General features: G+C 46.2%; 1 protein-coding gene across 2 annotated transcripts in view; it reads left to right on the forward strand.

Moving 5' to 3' along the window:
- The window catches only part of APPL2 (adaptor protein, phosphotyrosine interacting with PH domain and leucine zipper 2), a 32,215-nt gene that overhangs the window by 10,070 nt on the left and 2,626 nt on the right, over nt 1-19,519 (forward strand). The window contains exons 3-18 of one of the 2 annotated variants that reach the window (XM_081928269.1): nt 4,910-4,969; nt 5,918-5,989; nt 9,876-9,963; nt 10,791-10,829; nt 10,921-10,979; nt 11,432-11,578; nt 13,047-13,129; nt 14,283-14,441; nt 15,105-15,293; nt 15,621-15,663; nt 15,822-15,878; nt 16,018-16,106; nt 17,002-17,160; nt 17,258-17,310; nt 18,018-18,192; nt 19,358-19,394. In XM_081928269.1, coding sequence (XP_081784395.1) covers nt 4,910-4,969; nt 5,918-5,989; nt 9,876-9,963; nt 10,791-10,829; nt 10,921-10,979; nt 11,432-11,578; nt 13,047-13,129; nt 14,283-14,441; nt 15,105-15,293; nt 15,621-15,663; nt 15,822-15,878; nt 16,018-16,106; nt 17,002-17,160; nt 17,258-17,310; nt 18,018-18,192; nt 19,358-19,394 — 1,509 coding nt within the window. Of the gene's footprint in view, nt 1-4,909; nt 4,970-5,917; nt 5,990-9,875; nt 9,964-10,787; nt 10,830-10,920; nt 10,980-11,431; nt 11,579-13,046; nt 13,130-14,282; nt 14,442-15,104; nt 15,294-15,620; nt 15,664-15,821; nt 15,879-16,017; nt 16,107-17,001; nt 17,161-17,257; nt 17,311-18,017; nt 18,193-19,357; nt 19,395-19,519 lie in introns of both variants that reach the window. The other variant, XM_081928268.1, reaches the window with a different exon arrangement.

Here is a 19,519-nt window from a genome sequence, read left to right on the forward strand (position 1 = left end):
AAGGGAGATGAATGGAAGACCACCATGTTTACCCCTTTGGGAGCCTTTGAATACCTCGTTATGCCCTTCGGTCTACAAGGGGGCTCCGCCTGTTTTCAAGCTTTTATAAACCACGTTCTGGGACCTTTGCTCTACAAGAACTGTGTGGCCTTTTTAGACGACGTGTTGGTGTATTCGGAAGATGAGGAACAGCATGTGAGGGACGTTCGAGAAGTGTTGGGCAGGCTGCAAGCCAACCAGCTGTGGGTGAAACTGGAGAAGTGCCAGTTTCATACCAAGGAGGTGGAATTCCTGGGGTACCGCTTGTCAGACAAGGGATTGGCCATGGATCCAGGCAAGGTTCAAGCGGTACTGGAATGGAAGACACCGAAGACCAAGAAGGACGTGCAAAGATTCTTGGGGTTTGGGAACTTTTATCGGAAGTTCATCAAGAACTTTGCCCACTTGACGGCGCCCATCACCGACTGCCTCAGCAGCAAGAAGAAATTTGTTTGGACGGTGGAGGCGGATCGAGCCTTTGAAGAACTGAAAAGGGCTTTCGCCTCGGAAGAACAACTTCTGCATGTGGATTTACAAAAACCCATGAGAGTGGAAACAGATGCATCCGACCGGGCTATAGGGGCGGTCCTTCTTCAACCGGGGAGGAGTGCGTCGGAGTGGAGACCGTGTGCATTCTTCTCGCGGAAACTGAATAAGTCCGAGAGGAATTACACGGTGTATGACAGGGAACTACTTGCCATTCACGAAGCATTCCGGAGGTGGAGACATTTATTAATTGGGGCACAACACAAGGTGCAAGTGTGCACCGACCACAAAAATTTAGAGTATTGGAGAACAGCTCGAGTGCTCAACCAACGACAAGTGAGATGGGCACAGGAATTCTCCAAATTTAACTTTGAGATTTGTTATGTGCCAGGCCCAGAAAACGTCAGGGCGGATGCGCTCTCACGCAAACCAGAATATTGGGAAGGGGAGGAGGTGATCGAAGAGAGACATGTCATCCCGGAGGACCGCTGGGTGTGTGGGGCGGCGCTGGTGGGGCAACGGGAACTGGTGGAGGAAACGGAAAATGATGAATATGCCCAGGATAAGCTCAGAGGTCTCAGGGGGGAGGGCGAGAGCCCCGGAGGTTTTGAGGAAAGAAATGGGGCATTGTATTACAAAGGGGCACTGTATATACCCGAAGGTGAATTGAGGGGGAGAGTACTCAAGCAGTTGCATGATAGCCCCACGGCGGGACATTTTGGGCAACACAAAACCATGTGGTTGGTTACCAGGGAATTTTGGTGGCCTAAGGTGAGGGAAGATGTAAGGGAGTATGTAAGAGGGTGTGACCAATGTCAGCGAGCCAAAGGGGAAAGAAGGGCGCCGGCAGGGTTATTAGAACCTTTACCCACACCAGAACGGCCTTGGGAAGCGATATCAATAGATTTTATGACGGATCTGCCAAGGTCCAAGGGGAAAACAGCCATCATGGTAGTAGTAGACCTGTTAACTAAGATGTGCCATTTTGTAGCATGCTCACATGCAGTCACAGCGGAAGAAACGGCGAAGTTGTTTGTGGAACATATCTTTAGGTTGCACGGGGCTCCCTCGAGGGTGATCTCAGATCGAGGCAAACAATTTACTTCCAGGTTCTGGAGGAAGCTCATGAGCTTGCTACACGTGGAAGTTAATTTTTCAACTGCCCGGCACCCTGAAACCAACGGGCAGGCGGAAAGGGCAAATGGCATTCTTCAACAATATCTTAGGTGTTATGTCAATGACAGAGAGAACGATTGGGTCGAAAAGTTGGCGTTGGCAGAATTTGCCTACAATAATGCGGAGAATGTGTCCACAGGGATGAGTCCCTTTTTGGCTAATTACGGGTGTCACCCCAGGGCATTTCCAGGGGAAGGAGGGGAGAGATGGAGCGTTCCAGCGGCTGAACATTTTGTAGAAGAGATGGAAGCCATCCATCAGCAGCTCCAGCTCAACTTAGAAAGGGCCAAGGCACAATATAAGAAGCAGGCAGACAAGAACAGAAGGGAAGGTGAAACCATAAGGGTGGGGGATCAAGTGTGGTTGTCAACCCCAGGGTTGCCGTTCAAAGGGGGTTGTAAGAAACTGAGGCCCAGAAGATTGGGACCCTTTGAGGTGATTCAGCAGGTCAACCCGGTAGCTTTCAAACTCCGATTACCCAACCACATGAAATTGCACCCAGTGTTCCACAGGTCGTTACTGTCACCATACAGGGGGGGACGTGAAGGGGAGCACGTCAGGGGACCAGCCTTGGAAGAGAGGGAACGCCGCAACCATGTAGCGGAAATCCTCGATTCCAGGTGGAAGGGTAATCAGGTGGAGTATTTGGTGGCGTGGGAAGGGGAACCGGAGTCAGAAAACACCTGGGTAAGTGCAGAGGAAGTCAATGACGAGGTTTTAACAGAAACGTTCCACCAAAGGTTCCCGAGGAAACCTCAGCCTATAGCAAGGTTTAGGAGGGAGTATTTCGGCACCACCGATGAGGAAGAGGAAATGGAAGGGTTCGCGGAGTCGGAGTTGGAAGATGGAGTGGACTCTGATGACGAAGAGTACCTAGAGAGTAGGAACAGCAACAAGTGGAAGGAAGTGTTCGCGACGTCGGAAGATGAGGGAGGTTCTTTCAGGGGTTTTACCTCCTCACCGCCAGTAGGAGAGGAGACGGGAGGGGGTGAAGGGGGCCCTGGAGGGGAGGTGGATGTCAGGGAACTGACATCTAAAGCGCCGCAGGTGCAAAGGCTCCCTGAGGTTGAGAGAGCAGTAGCAGCGGAAGAGGGAACCAGTAGAGGGCGAGCAAGAACTCCAAGGGAAAGTGAGTCGGAGGGATGGCTCAGAGACGCTTCAAGCGAAACCAGTGGGGAGGTCTCAGGACCTCCTATAGGGACACCCACACCTCGACGGAAACTGTCACGCCGAGAGGCCAGACGACGTGTTTCCGTTAAGGAGCTTTTATGTTGGAAACGTTTCCGAAAGCAGCCACTTTCGGATTCTACTAGTGATTGACGCAGCCATGCTGGAGGGGCTCCGTCACAGGCAGAGGTTTGAAAACCTGATCAAACTCTGAGGGACTTGCATTTTACGCACAAGCAGCTCATCGTCCCATCACACCAGCGCTCACTAGGCTTGGTGCCCACACTAATGTGTTTGATCTTTTTGGAAATGGAGTTGATTCAATCAAAGTGGTGTTGAAAGATGGTGGGATACGATAGAAAACGGAACAAGTAACTGAGCTGCTGGCACCAAAAGCCTCTTTTAAGAAATGAACAGGGTGGTTATGCATTATAATCAGATTATGCTGCATATGTCTGAATTTGAACACTGAACATGGCATTTTGACTGTGTTTATTCTGTAGAATTTGATGTCAGTCTAAAAATCAGACTGAATTGTGTTGAATATTGAGATTCAGTCCCTTAATATTGCCCTTGCTTTATATCAAGGTGTCGTCTACGTTGAAGTGCATTGTGTGTAGTAGAGAGCTACATAAGTTGTAAAGTTTGTAATGTCCAAATGCGGTCAATATTTATTTGCCCCAATTTGAGCTACAAGCAATGCATTCAATTGTTTCGTTTCTGTGTTTGTTGTGAAATCTACCGTATTTTTCGCTCTATAACACGCACCCGACCATAACACGCACATAGTTTTTAGAGGAGGAAAATCCGTAGGCATGCCACCCGTAGGCATTCCCTCCATAACACGCACAGACATTTCCCCTTACTTTCCAGGAGGAAAAAAGTGAGTGTTATGGTGCAAAAAATACGGTACTTTGTAATCTGTTTAGGTGGTGAAAGAGTTGTGCTATTATAGTGGCTGCGTTCCAAGATTATGGTAAACCATTGTTAATGTTTGACTGCGAATGTGCTGGTGTATCGTGGTTTGATCCTCCTTGACTGGGGATCACGGTTTATTTCTTTTGTTCCAAAGAAGCCACATTGTAGTCAGGATTTATTCTTGGCTTTCCAATTATTTTTTGTTTGAGTGAAACAAACCACAGTCCCCAAGCTGGATGTAGCACTAAGCTAGTGATTGTGAACTATTACTCCCGTCGGGATGCAGTGAAGTGGGGATGATTTCTGCATTCACAGTTAACCGTTAACTATGGTTTACTATGATGGGTGAACGATGCCACTCATAGGTAGTGGAGGTAAAGAGAGAGAAAACTGGTTTGGGGATCCTTACAGTAGAATTTTATTTTCCTAAAGTCTGTATTCTTTCCACACCCCCCACGATACAAACATCAGCTGAGAAGTAAAACATTAAAGCAGTAAATATGGTTTGGGGGTTATGTATATTTAGAAAGAAGGGAACTCTAGAAATGTCTGTAGAGTACTACTCAGTGATATATGCAAGTTTGAATTGCAGCAAGGTATTGATTTATGTATTGCTGTACTTCATGGTGAAATATTTGTCTGTCACATGACCCTAGTGTGTGGAATTTTCAGCCTGGTCCATAAATATTGGTGCTCCTGATGAATAATACGATCTGAAACACAGAGGGTAGCAACTGTAGTGCCCATTATGATGACAGATGAGGCTTATGCTGCAGTATGACGCACAGTTCACCTTGCAGTAAGTCCTACTGAACTCAGTGTAGCTTACATCTGATTGCATAAGATTGCACTGTTCATTCATTCCTTTGTTTATTAAATTTATACCCTGATCTCCCTCTCAAAGGAGCCCAGGGTGGCAGACAACAAATGGTAAAACAAACCAAACAAAAAAAACCTTTAAAAACAATTCCAGTACAGATGCAGGCTTGGAGAGATCTCAGCTTAAAATGCCTCTTCAGTCGGTGCTGGCAAGGCAACAGAGACAGTGCCTGCCTAATATTCAAGAGGAGTCTTTTAAGTTGGTGTGTGAGCATTAGTAATGAAATACCTTTTCTCCTTGCAGAATGAAATGTGCCTGGCAACCCAGCAGCTCTCCAAGCAGCTTCTTGCATACGAGAAACAGGTACGCCTGATTTACCCTGCGCGACCTCCATGTTCAGCAGATTAGATGGTAGAGATGAAAAGATTCTAAGGGGTTTGCTTAGTTATATTGCTGGAGATGTCAAACTTGCCTCAGCATCTTGGAGCAAGAATGGGGGTGGGGCAAGGGGAGAGCATAAGAAGAACCCTTTGGACCAGGTCAGTGGTCCTTCTAGTCTAGCACCCTGTTCTCACAGTGGCTGACCAGATGCCTGTGGGAAGCCTGTAAGCAGGACCTGAGCACAGCAGCACTCTCCCCTCCTGCGGTTTCCAGCAGCTGGAGCGCAGGAGCATCTTGCCAATGACAGAGGGAAGAAGGATGCTGTGGAGATCACACAGGGTCCCCGGACATTTAATGGTCTATTGATCCCTGTGCCACCACTGTGCTTGCTTCCCCGCTGCCACCAACCAGTAACTCTCTGGTAAAATCAGAGAGTCCAGACAGTTGTTAAAAGCGAACCAAAAAAACCCCATGTTTATTTTACAAACATTAACAAGTTCATGGTTTCTCCGATAATATTCCTGTCAGTACCTTAACTTTAGTTTCTTTACCGGCCTATACCTTCTGACTTATTATCTCAATTGTTTGACTGACTCTCTCTCACTCTCTCACACCAGACTAGCCCTACTCACAGACTTATCTTATCTGTCTCTTCTAACTCCAGACTGTCTTCTCAACCACCCTAACTCTAACTCTCTCCTAAAAACACACACCTCTGTGCTTAACTCTGCCCCCTGGGTTCCCATTGGTTAGTCATTTTACAATTAGTTAACCCTTTCCCTATGAACCCAGTATGATGTCACACACCTGGGAGGGCAAACGCCACATATGCACATCTGTGTCCAATACCGCAGGTTGCTTTTGGTTTACCCCATAGAACTCCACAGGAGGCTCTGGAAACCTAACATCTTATTTTCATTTCCTTTGCAGAACTTTGCCCTGGGTAAAGGAGATGAAGAAGTGATATCCACCCTTCAGTACTTTTCAAAAGTTGTGGACGAGGTAATCCAAATGGCCAGCAAGTTTTTTCTTAGGTTTTTTTATGGTGTCTGTTTATCTCGTTGAAGCTGTGACGACCTTGAGATTTACAAAGGGGGAGCGTGGCGAAGGGTGGCCTGTTTGTGCTTTGTATAGTCTGTAGAAAAGGCCTCATCTTACTCTGCTCGTAAAATGATGGGGCGAAGGAGAAGCAGAGAGAGAGAGAGAGAGAGAAGAATCCTGAAGTTCCCTTTATCTTATTTAGCAGTTCTTGCTAAATTTATTCAAAGTGTTGTGGCGTCCTAAAGATTGACCAACTCACTCTGGCTAGAGTCATTGTTATTGGATGCATCTTTCTGCCTTTTGACCCATCCTTTGCAACTTTTTCTCTCTTACACACCAGGGGTGGGGAGCAGGAGATGCCCTCCAGTTAGTGTTGGAGTCTTCACGGAGCCTAGTCTTCATAGCTAGCAATCAGGAATGATGGGAGTTGTAGTCCCAGCAACATTTGTAGGGCCACAGGTTTCCCACCTCTGTTCTACGCACGTGTGTGTGGTGTGTGTGTGTGTGTGTGTGTGTACGTACAGTGGTACCTCAGGTTACAGACGCTTCAGGTTACAGACTCCAGAAATAGTACCTCAGGTTAAGAACTTTGCTTCAGGATGAGAACAGAAATCGTGCGGCAGCAGCGGGAGGCCCCATTAGCTAAAGTGGTACCTCAGGTCAAGACCTCCAGAGCGAATTAAGTTCTTAACCCGAGGTACCACTGTAAATCTGTATGTGCTAGCCAACTGACTGTTGCCATAATAAATTCAACTTCTCTTCTGTGTGTTTGCTGTAGCAGACTTAACATGCCAACCCATGTTAGCTTGCTGAAGTTCTGTTATTTCTAGTCAGACTTAAAATAACAACTCCTGAGTGCACAACAAATGTTGTTCAACATTTCCAGTGTTTAGAATTGGCTTTAAGGGGGAGGGGAGTCCCCCCCCTTTTTGGCTCAAATGCACTTTGTACTTCAAAATGACATTTTGGTCTGTGCACAAATGCAGTAAAAAGATAGTTCAAAGTTCTTGGCCTACATTTGCCTTCAGGAGGCTTTTCTGGCGCCTCTCTTAAATTCATAATGCAATATTTCCAGCTCTGCAGAGACAGTTGTGGGGGGGGTATCTTCCTTTCCATTTCTCCACCCATTGTCTAGAGAAATAGAACATCTCTTCTCTTGGCTTGAACCCTGGGAATTCTAGTCTTCATTAGGCCAGGGCACAGTGTCGTATTTCTTCCTAGGCTTCCACACCCTTTTCCAGCTGGTTTCCATTGCTTCACCACACTCAGCCAAGATGCACAATTCAAGGGATGTTGGAGAATATCTACACTGCAAGCATATATCATTGCTTTTACCAGTGCTAACTGTCTTGGTTTCGCCCAAAGAATCCTTGAATTTGTAGTGAGAGTGCTGAGATAGCCGTACTCCCACAGCCCCTCGCAGAAATTGAAGTTTATGAGGAGAGGGAGTGACCATTAGATTAGTTTAAATATGTGACATACTTATAGTTCAGTTGGTTAGAGCCTGGTGCTGATAACACCAAGGTTGCAGGTTCGATCCCCATATGGGTCAGCTGCCTAGTCCTGTGTTGTTCAGGGTCCCTTCCAGGTCTACCATTCTATGATTTCAAGCATACAATCCCACTGAAGTACAGTGGTACCTCGGGTTAAGTACTTGATTCGTTCTGGAGGTCCGTTCTTAACCTGAAACTGTTCTTAACCTGAAGCACCACTTTAGCTAATGGGGCCTCCCACTGCTGCCATGCCGCCAGAGCACGATTTCTGTTCTCATCCTGAAGCAAAGTTCTTAACCCGAGGTAATATTTCGGGGTTAGCGGAGTCTGTAACCTGAATCATCTGTAACCTGAAGCGTATGTAACCCGAGGTAAAAAGGTAAAGGGACCCCTGAGCATTAGGCCCAGTCGTAGCCAACTCTGGGGTTGTGGCGCTCATCTCGCTTTATTGGCCAAGGGAGCCGGAGTACAGCTTCCGGGTCATGTGGCCAGCATGACTAAGCCGCTTCTGGCGAACAAGAGCAGTGCACGGAAACGCCGTTTACCTTCCCGCCGGAGCGGTACCTATTTATCTACTTGCCCTTTGACATGCTTAGCTTTTTTAATAATATAGAACCATCTTGTAGTGTTGAAACAAGACCAATTAATTTGCAATCCTGTTATTTCTCCAATTTTTTACCAAATGTGCCTCTGATGCTTGCATATTTTCTAACGGATTTTCGATTTTTAGCAAGGTGTCACCTGCAAATAAGCTTATTTTCTCTTTTTATTATTGCTTATTCCTTTTATATTTCCATCTTCTCTGATTACATTGGCCAGAGCTTCAATGACCCTTGGGGCCCTTCTCAGGTGACACCCTTCCCTGGCCCTGTCCCACACCTTCGTTGAGGGCTTTGCCTGGCTGGAATGTGCCCTTATACAATGATGATTAGAATGCCTTTGGCTTGACTGGAAGGAGAGAGGTGTGGTGGGGAGACGGTGTGGAAACCTCTGGCTCCTTTGTGGCTATATTGTGGCTAACCCGCCCACTGAGAGGGACTGTGGCCCTCAGGCTGAAGAAGGTTCTTCATGCCTGGTATTTGTTAACATGCCTCAGGTCTTCTGATCAAGTCTCCCTCTTCCCATTTAGAGATTCATCTTCATAAGCGACTACTTTCTAGGAATCTTGCCTTTTGATCTCCTTGTTTGTTTGCACTTCCATCCACGCAGTTAAGAAGGCCAATACTGTACCCTTAATTAATAATAATAATAATAATATATAAAAATAAAAAATCAATACCTTCCACTGTGAAAATTGAAAACGGTGATGACAGCTGTTTTGTTTCAGTCTTGTCTTTTGCCAGGGCATAAGCGAAGCAGTCCAGTCTGCAGGAAAAGCCTGCAGAGTAAATATAAAGTCTTGTTTCAAAGCCTCTCCTTAAGTAAACTCTATAATCTTGAGAAATGGAGACATTTCATCTCAGCTGAAGCCGTGTGTATTTGGCAGCCCATAACTAATTTTAGCAAGACTCAAAGCTCACTGGTGCATGGACAGATAGTAATATTATTACCAATATCTGTGTAAACAAACTTGTTTTCACCTATTGATTTTTTCTGGACTGTTTTGGATTTTTAACATGTAATCTGGTAAAGCCATTCAGTGGTGGATATTTCCGATCCCCGTAAGAATGTTTCATAGACATAAAATGTTTTTGATATCTTCTTATTTGAGTTGGTTTTTTTGAGAGTGACATGAGATTATTTATTATGGAAAACCCCACTGAAGAATCTCAAAAAAAGGTTGGTTTTGAAATCAAATGGCTTCAAACAATTTAATAAAACACTGTTTAAATATATATGAATGTGTGTGGATTTAAAGAAAAATAGTTAAATATATTGGCTCCAGCTTAATAAGCAGATGGTATTGATTTGGCCTACTGTTGTAATATAGTAATGTAATTCTCCTCACTTCAGAGAAAGCTATTTGGGCAACTCACTTTGCTATAATGATTACTGACTACACAGATGTGGGGAACTGAAGCGGAGAGTAACATCCAAGCATCTAAAACGTACTTCAGAGTAGGGGTGGGCAACCTTTGGCCTTCCAGCTGTTGTTGGACCCCAACTCCCATCAGCTCTTAGACACCATGGATGGTGGTCAGGCACAATGGGAATTGGAGTCCAGCAACATTTGGAGGGCAACAAGTTCCCCATTCTGGCGTTAAAGTTCCCACAGTCAAGCACAAATTTGAACTTTCCTTTCCACCCTACTGAGCCACATTGGGTTTTCCATTCAAGCACCTGACGGTGGATTTAGGGTACCGGGGATGTTATTGCTGCCTTCTGAACAAATGGGCTGCCCTCCTGTTTTTCAGCTTAACATTCTACACACCGAACTGGCCAAGCAGCTCGCAGACACCATGGTTCTCCCCATCATCCAGTTCCGTGAAAAAGACCTTACAGGTAGATCTTCTAGGTGTGACTGGGAGCTCTTAGTAGGAAACAAAGGAAGAGAGGGACACTTTTTCTTCTTGCACTCCAGACAACTTTCGTATCTTAAAGAAAATTAGTTAAGGTTGCGCCCCTATGTAGACTTCCGTGGGAGTTTAAAAACAGGCACCCCACACACTGAACACAGTGGGGCTTGCAAGTGCTAGCAGATGCATGTTTATTTGGGTAAGCTTGGCAGACATGGCAACTTGCAAAGGACTACTGTTCTCAGGTCCTGCATCGGGGCTTCCTGTAGGCATCTGAATGTCCACCTTGAGAACAGGATGCTCACCTAGATGGGACGGTGCCCTGTTCTTAGGGCTAAAACCTGAGCGACGGCAACAGCTTCTAGACCCAGGAGTGGGGAACCGGTGGCCTTCCTGCTAGTGTTGTTGGGCTTCAGCCCCCAGTAGCCCCAGTCAGCACAGCTGGTGGTCAGAGATGATGGGAGTTGTAGTCCAACCACAGCTGGAGGACCATTCTCCATCCCTCTTCATTGTGGTGTTTCTACTGTTCAGGGAGGATTGCTAGTCCAGTTAAATGTCTACCAAAAAAACAACAACATTTCTCCCACTGTTCTGCTGCATTATCTCAACATGGGATTGAAGCAGTTCTGGGCCGACTAAAGAAATAAATACATGGCACATTTCTTTGAATGAAGTCAAGTAGTTGCAGTGGAATTTGAGAAGCAGGTCACTGCGAATGTTCAAAGTTTTAATTGGCACATCTCTGGTCATCTCATGGAAACTTTGCACTAATGCGCAAACCCTTTGTTGTTGCCTTCTGCTTTTTCCTAGAAGTAAGCACTTTGAAGGATCTCTTCAGCCTTGCCAGCAATGGTATGTTTTCACATTGGTCTTTCATTTGACTGAAATTTTGCTGGCGGTGTGCATGAGTGATGATGCTAAACTGTGCCTTCGATCCTTGCAGAACACGACGTCTCCATGGCAAAGTACAGCAGGCTACCCAAAAAGAGAGAGAATGAAAAGGTAAGATATTCCAACATCTTGGCACATTTGATAAGAATTTTATGTAATGAAAAGTCCTCAACAGGGTACAATTCTGTGAACCAGGCAGAGGGCCTTCTTGGTGGTGGTGCCCGCCCTGTGGAATGCCCTCCCTTCAGATGTCAAGGAAATAAACAACTATCTGACTTGTAGAAAACATCTGAAGGCAGCCCTGTTTAGGGAAGTTTTTAATGTTTGATGTTTTATCATGTTTTTAATATTCTGTTGGGAGCCGCCCAGAGTGGCTGGGGAAACCCAGCCAGATGGGAGGGGTATAAATAATAAATTAGTAGTAGTAGTAGTAGTATAGTCACAGTGATTTCAGTGGCACTTGGGTGTCATTTAACTGCCTGCTCAATGCACTGCTGACCACATCTTGCAATGGCTCATCTGCTGACACTTGGCTGTTCCTTTGCTAACCTTTTATCATTCAGCTAAAGGCGGAAGTTGCCAAAGAGGTAGCCAGTGCCCGGAGGAAGCAGCATCTCTCGTCGCTACAGTATTACTGTGCCCTTAATGCTTTACAGTACCGCAAGAGAATTGCCATGCTGGAGCCCATGCTGGGATATACGCGCTCCCAGGTACATATCCTAGCTGCAGCATCTTGGGCAGCAAACCCTTCTTCGCTGCAGCTGAGCTTGTTGGAAAACCACTGAGCATTGTATGATTCAGTTAAAAACTGCTGGCAGGACAAACCCAGCACTCCCTGACAGACCAAGGCTGCATCCACAGCATACATTTAAAGCACTCTGATGCCATGTCCACAGAATGGACCATGGCAGGATCCCCAAGGATTTGCTATTATGAGGAGCTGGCTTCAGGCACCAGGCCTGTTGGCAGACCAGTTCTGTGTCACAAAGTGTCAGGCTTCAGGGAAAATCGGCTTCCTCCCACGGGGCAGCCCAAAATAAGAGGGAATGCAGCCTTCCCCAAAATGGTGTTGCTGCAACTGAGCTCCCCTTCCCTTCCTAGCAACAGCACTTCCCCTTATGGTGGCTGCCAGGGGCTATTTGTCTCTGAGTCCTTCGCTCTTCAACTTTCAGCGCATGCAGAGTTCTGGGAGAAGGGATGTCAGATATGCTCTCCAGTGATAACATGTCAGCTGGCTGCTCTGTCTCTGTCTCCCCCTTCTCTTCTCCCAACTCTTCTGTTCAGCTGTCTCTGAGCTGTGACCTTCCTCAAACCACTGCTGTAATTCAATACTGCCTTCCTCTTCTCTTGGAAGTTCAGGTGGAGAGTGGGGGACGGTCTCTACTATTCCTCCTCAGTCTTGTCCCCCTCAGTCCAGTCCCTGGCACAAAGCTGTCTGCATACATGACATGAAGGCTGGCCACCTCAACCGTGCCGCCTGGGAATCCCTTGCAGTGCCTGGAGACAGACAAGTCAGGTTGTGTGTCCACAGCAGTGACTAGAGGAGAAATAAAACACTGAGAGGAGTGCAGAGAGAAGAAACACTCTGGTGCACCTGTAGCAGCAAAACCAGACGCCTTCGTCTCCCACAGTTGTGACATTACATGTCTCTCCCGTGTCGGTCTCTACAGCCACAGCAGGCTCTGTAACTCTCCAACGGTTTGACTTTACTCCTGAAGGCGAACTCCTCCATTGTCTCCCAAGACAGACAGGTGCCAATAATAATCATGGAAGAGGGCATGGTTGACTGGAAAGGACCCTAGACAGAGTGTCCCATACTAAGCAACATTTTGTTGCAGGTTCACATGTCTTGTTCTCTTTCTAAGATGTAGACCAGAATGGGGAACCTTTGCTCTTCCAAATGCTGTTGAACTCCCACCAGTCCCAGCAAATATAGCCAATTGCCTGTGATGATGAGAGTTGGGAGTTCAGCAACATCTGGAGGGCCAAAGTTCTCCCTGCCCCTGAGATACCCTGCTCCCTAGCCAGCAACTCCTTGACTCCCAGTATGAAAGACCAGTTTGTTGAATCATATAAACCCCAGTGTCCCTCCTCCCCCGTTTGCATGCTACTGCAAGGAGTTTGCCGTCAAAAATATTCAGGAGTCGTGTGTACTCTCCCTCTTTTTATATTCTTCAGATTAAGTTTTTTAAGAAGGGAGCCGAGATGTTCACCAAAAAAATGGACAGCTTTCTATCGTCAGTCTCAAGCATGGTTGAAAGGTAATGGATCGTTCCAGCTTGCTTTTGCCTGTTTGTTCTTTTTTCCTTTTCTGAGAATGAGTGTGCTATGACTGGCAGCAACCATGAGGTCTGACACCAGCAGTCATAGCCAGGTGGGGCACTGGCCAGGGGCCCCCATGGCTTGGAAGGACCCCTCACCTGCCTGATTCAGATGTGACGCCCTCTACAGGCCTCAGTGAATTTGGCAGCAGGGCTGCTTTTGAATGGGAGTCCAGCTTCGCTCCGGTTCAAAAGTACTGCTACCCATACATGGCTGAAGTGTTGCCTGGCGCCCAGTGGAGGACAGTGAGTGGTGCTGTGACTGTCAGAGCAATGGCAGAGAGAGCCTGTGGTGCCCATGACTGGCCTAGGCAGGGCTGCTCTCAGTCCTGGTTAGGGAGTAGGGGGCCTTATCATTGTCACCATGCCAAGGAGCCCCCCCTTCCACATCTGGCACCAGCCTGTGAGCCAGAGGATGCAAGTGTGTCTAGAAAACCATGTTGCTGCTTCTAGGATTAAAAAAAACACACATGAAAGTGCACTCTTACATTTCCGCTTGTCTCATTTTAAGTGCCTGGAGAAACATGTAAATTTTAATAAATTTTTAATAAATTGTTTGTTTACATTGTTTAATAAGCATGTACATTTTAATAATTTTTTAATAAATTGTTGCTACTTTTTAACGAAGTATTACTAATATATTGTGCATCTCCGATGAGATGGTGAGGGAATTCTTGGGATCTGACTCTTTCTGAACTATTGAAATGCAGAAGAGGTGTTGAGAAACCAAACACATTTCGACAAGGTATGGTTCCCATATATCAGCTAGGTAAATAGAAGGGTTGTTTGTGTCAGGCCTCCCGCCACTCATGCTTACATATGGAGAAGATGTGTCACAGATAGTTGAAGCCTTGGTGGTGATTCATTCAATGAACCCGTTATTTGACCGTGTTCCTGCTCAGTTCCTTATAGATGACTGATGTGTGCGTGTAATGCTCTGCAGGTTTTGTTGCAGTTCATCCATGCCATTTTATTATAAAACCAATCAAATATTCTAAAGAAGAGAAAGGAAATGTATGCTCTGCATTCGTCGGAGAGCCTAAGCGAGCAAGCTATGGCCATGAAGTGCTTTGATGTTTATTCTCTCCTGTAGTGTACAGGGAGAATTGGACACTGAGGCAGAAGCTATGCGGGTATCTCAGCAAGATCTGCTTTCAGTTGGCGAATCAGTGTACACGCCTGACTTCGACGCAGCATCGCCTCTAATCAACAGAAACCTGATTCAGAAGGCTGGCTACCTTAACCTTAGAAAGTAAGGAAGATTCCTGAGAGGGAGTCATGTCTTAGCATGGTAGATGGGCTAGTACTCTATCTAGTTCGGTGGGTTTTCAAAATTGGGACCTAAGGTTCCTAAAAGTAAAATGCTACATCTAGTACCTCAGCTCTGGGGGGGGGGAGGTTATGTGGCCCTCCACGCCTCCTTTTCTGGACCTCAGAACTCTCGCCAGCCCTCTCCATGTCTTTCTCGCCAGCCCTCTCCTGAGATCTTTCCTGTTACCGTGGAGATGTTGAAGGATTGAACCTGGCTTCCACATATGCGAATCGCATGTCCCCTCCCCACAAAATGTACAATGCAGCAGTGCCAGAAAACCAAAGAGCTAAAAGAGAGTAAAAGCAGCGACTAGTAGCTGTCGTGATGTCCCTTGTACTGTGGGATAATGAAAAGTGCCTACATGTGCTTCTGCCACAGTACAAAATTCAAGTCCCACAAGATGCCTTGTTGACATTACAAAAAGATAGCGATAGTCTTAAAATGTGTGCGGTGAAGGGGATGGGTGGGATTTGACCTTAGAAAACACACACTCCTCAGTTCCCTTTCCCGAAAGGATTGTTTTTTGGCCGTGAGGAGGGAGTGAATCCTGCTGCTTTGCTGCTGGTGTGAAGGTGACGTCAAAGCTCTGGTCTTTTCCTACAGCAAAACTGGCTTGGTGACTACAACTTGGGACAGGCTGTACTTCTTCACTCAAGGTGGAAACCTGATGTGCCAGCCCAGGGGAGCCGTCGCCGGGGGACTGATCCAGGATCTGGACAACTGCTCTGTGATGGCAGTCGACTGCGAAGACAGACGTTACTGCTTTCAGATCACCACTCCTACAGGAAAACCGTAAGAGGCTTGGGTCTTCTGATGGGGAGCAACTCCCCTACCCAAAACAAGGGCTTGCATCTTTCAGTCTGGCTGCATTAACTGAGTTGCCTTGAGCATAAGTCTCACCTTTAGGGAGGTCTCTAGTCACCTATAGAATTTTTTTTGTGGGGGTGGAGGAAGCTCCACTGAGTTTCTGGGAGTCCTTACACTGCCTTCTGCTAGCTCCATCAAGGCAGCTGAATAGAAATGTAGGTGGCTTGTTAGTTGGCTATGTAGTCTCTGCTTCAGATCCTTTAATGGGGCAAGGAAAGAAAATGATGGGGTGGTTTTTGTTTTCTTTTACAGAGGGATAACCCTTCAGGCAGAAAGCAAGAAAGAATATGAGGAGGTAAACACATTTCACTTTGTTTCTACTCAAGAAATTAAAATTGAAATATCTGCTTTGTTTCTACTCAAGAAATTAAAATTGAAATATCTACTTTGTTTCTACTCAATAAATTAAAATTGAAATATCTGGCGTTTCTCTTTCTTGTTTTCCTCTTCCAGTGGATATGTGCAATCAACAACATCTCTCGGCAGATCTATCTTACTGACAACCCCGAAGTGAGTAGGTTTTGAAATGAAATGCTTTCATAACTCAAACAAGCCCCCTCACCCCAAATACAGTAAGATCTCTGATTCAATGTTTGCTTGGGTAATATTTCACAACTTCTTTTAAGGCTGTGCCTCTGCTTTGCTTCAGGCCGTTGCCATCAGGCTGAATCAGACAGCACTGCAAGCCGTGACGCCAATCACAAGCTTTGGGAAGAAGCAGGAAAACCAATCCCCCAGGTAACATTTTAGCCATCTTAGTCTGGAGAGGTTTGGATGCTCCTTTCGCAAAGAAAATTAGCACCTCAGGAAGAAGGCCAGTCTTAACTTTTGACGTGTTGGCATTCTGCAAGCATCGTGGTTTTGACAGAGGGAGTGGACGTTCCTTCTGAAGTGGTCCCTTACATGAAAGGCTGTTCCACAAGTTTCCTGAATGGATAGCTCAGCTGTTACATTCTAATCTACACGTGGTAGATAACTGCTACCTGCATCATGCAGTTTCATGTGCAAATTGGATCTTAAGCAGTCCCAACTCTGGGTAAACATCCTTATTGCAGATCTTAGAGTGCCGACGGTAACAACATCCAGCACCTATTAAAGATGCATTGCCGGTGCCTTATTTCAGTGGGTTGTGTTCCTTCATTTTATCTTAGCCCAGGCAGAGTTATTCTCATCTTTTCCTTTCTTGTATGGTGATTATAAGATTGATGTTGTTTATTTTGTTGTGCATTGCATCGAGATAGATGGTGGTAGCCAACAAATGCAGTAGGTGGCTAGGTGGCTCTCAGTGCTTGGGAACCCTGCACAAGGGATTTTGACAGGTGGGCAGTACAACCCACCTGTGCATCAAGAGATGTCATGTGATTGACAGGTGGATTGTCCTGTAAAAGCTGACCCTCCCACCCTTGCATTATGATTTAGTTCCTGGATATGATGTCTTAGTTCCTTGTTTGAAACACATTTTAACAATCCAAAATAGGATGTTGTTGGTGAGGATGTTTAAATGTCAGCTCAGACACTGACTGAGTGCTCACTCGTCCATTCTCACCCAGGCTTTCCTCCCTCCCTTCCAGCTCTCACAGCGCTGTCTTTCTCATATGGGGCCCTCTTCTCTGTCTCTCTCCTTTTGCTTTAGCCAGGATGTGAAGAATGTGGAGATGCAGAATGACTGGGCAGCCCCAAACGAGCCGGCCAGCATTCCAGAACCCACTGAGTTAATTGCACCCGGAACGCCCATTCAGTTTGACATTGTGCTTCCCGCAACGGAGTTCCTGGATCAGAACAGGGGTGGCAGGTACAGCCAGTGAGAGTTTGACGAAGTGCTCCCTTTCGCATTTGACTCCTTCTCTCAGGTTGGCCATGTAACTCCTGCCCTGTGTGTATTTTAACAGGCGCACAAACCCATTTGGAGAGTCAGAAGATGGCAAGAAAGAGGATGAGGCAGGTGAGAACTGACTGGGGATTGCTGTTCATAAACTTCAGCCTTGTTGAGCCCAAAAGCTGTGTAAAACTACAAGGTCTATTGTAAATTTGATCCATGGAGTAAGCTCTCTTCAATCACAAATGGTGCCCCAAGCTCTACTTTTTAGGTCGGACCATGGTCTGTGTTAAAGAGGGGAGACCCTGTGGCCAGATACTGATAGCCTACAGCTTCCACCATCCTTGACTATGCTGGCTGGGGCAACAACATCTGGAAGGCCACAGGTTTCCCCATCCCTGGTTTGTCTTGTGAAGAACACCCACCATCCCACATTCCCGCAGATGGCCAAATGCTTCTGAGTGCTCACAAGCAGGGGGCAAGGTGATAATGGAAACCTGTAGCACTCTTTGTTGTTGTTGGACTCCAACTCCCATCTGTGCCCTCTAGCTTGGCCAGTAGTTAGGGATGATGGGAGCTGGAGTCCAAGAATACACAGGCCAGAAGTTCTGCATCTCTGCCCTACAAGATTAGATCTGCGACCCATTCACACTTTCCCATCACTGCTTGAAATCAAGAAGTGAGCATCCATAAACCTGCCATGAGAATATTCATGTTGTAGAAGAGAAATCAGCATACAAAGGGGGGGAGGGGATCAGATGTCCTATTAACTCGAGAGGCAGGATAAACATGGAGAAAGTTGCTCTGTCCTTTTTTTGTTTCCTTTCCCCCAGATTCGCTCTTGCAGCAGATGTTTGTAGTCCGCTTTCTAGGATCGATGGCCGTCAAATCCGACCACACAGTTGAGGTGATCTACGAAGCAATGAGGCAGGTGCTGGCAGCTCGGGCCATCCACAACATTTTCCGTACAACGGAATCCCACCTCTTGGTCACCAGCAACGTCCTGAAGTAAGCAAAACTTTCTCACTTGCTTTCTTCTTCTGCATGATCTTTGTTGATGTGAGGTCTGATGAGTCTGTGAGCTGATCCTGTGAGCGGGCTGGAACTCATGAAAAGGGTACTCTTGGTACTTGCTAAGGGCAGCAGGAAGAGATATCCTTTGCTGATGTCCTGCTCTCCTGTGTCCCTCCAGAAGCCTAGGTGTCCCTGTCTGATGTGAGAGGGGGTAGCTCCTCTTCCCTGGTTATTAGGCACCTTTGCTGGATCCAAGGACCTTCTGTTCATTAGGATTCAACGCCTAGTTCTCACTGGCTACAGCACCTTTAATCCCTACCTCTTTTGGAAGTAACTCTCATTGAATCCAGCTTCAAGTGTTACCGATAACACTGAAATACTTTCTGTGTTCTGAAATAGTTTCTGAAATACTTGCTTCCAAGGAAGCATATCTAGGATGGAAGGGTCAGTCAGAGAATCTCTCAACAGTGATAGTGAACTGGTAACCTTTCAAGTGCTCTTGGAGTGCTGTCGGCTGTGGCTTGTGGTCAGGAATAATGACCTTCCATCCAACATGTGGAGGGCTAAGAATCACATGGAAGGAAAGCTTTTTGTTGTAGGATGAGACGTAGTGGCATGGCATAATAGTACATGGCATAATAGAAAACCATCACGTTGCTTTTTCATATTGCACTTTTAAGGTCTGGCGTGTGTGTGGTTTTGCATATACAGTCCAGGGAGTGGGTGGGAATAAATACAGAGAAGAGGACAATGGCTGTCATCAGCCTAAATTAACTTGCTGAAGGGTTACAATAATTAAGGATTGGAGGGGGGACCTTAAGGGGGCAACCTTAAAAACTAAATAGATCAATGAAGACCGAGAATGTTTAGCAGTCACAAAATGATGAATGCTTGTTGGAGAGGAAAAATGGAAGAGGAACACTTGCTACCCACCCCTTCCCAGTTGTGGGAATGGAGTAGTCTGGAAAGAGGCATGGCTGGTTAAGGGCATCTAGTAATCTTTACTCATTTTTCCTTTCTCACAAGTAGCATGTGAAGATGTGTCAGCTTTAGGCCCAACTTTCTTGAGCCAGATTAGGGCTCCTGTACTTTCTCTGCTGTTAAATCTTGTGAAAGGGACCTAATCTACTTTTTTTCCTCCCCTTTATACTAACAACAGATTAATAGATCCGCAAACCCAAGTTACGAGGATAAGTGTAAGTATATTCTTCCATTTCTCACAGTACAGAAATGGCAGTCAGGGCTTTAAATGCCAAATTGCCAGCTGGGGAAGTTGTTAAATGTTTACCTGCTTTAAGTCTTTAAAATTGTGAAACCCGTT

This window comes from Podarcis melisellensis (assembly GCF_964234715.1).
Source record: "Podarcis melisellensis genome assembly, chromosome: 10".
Taxonomy (NCBI): domain Eukaryota; kingdom Metazoa; phylum Chordata; class Lepidosauria; order Squamata; family Lacertidae; genus Podarcis; species Podarcis melisellensis.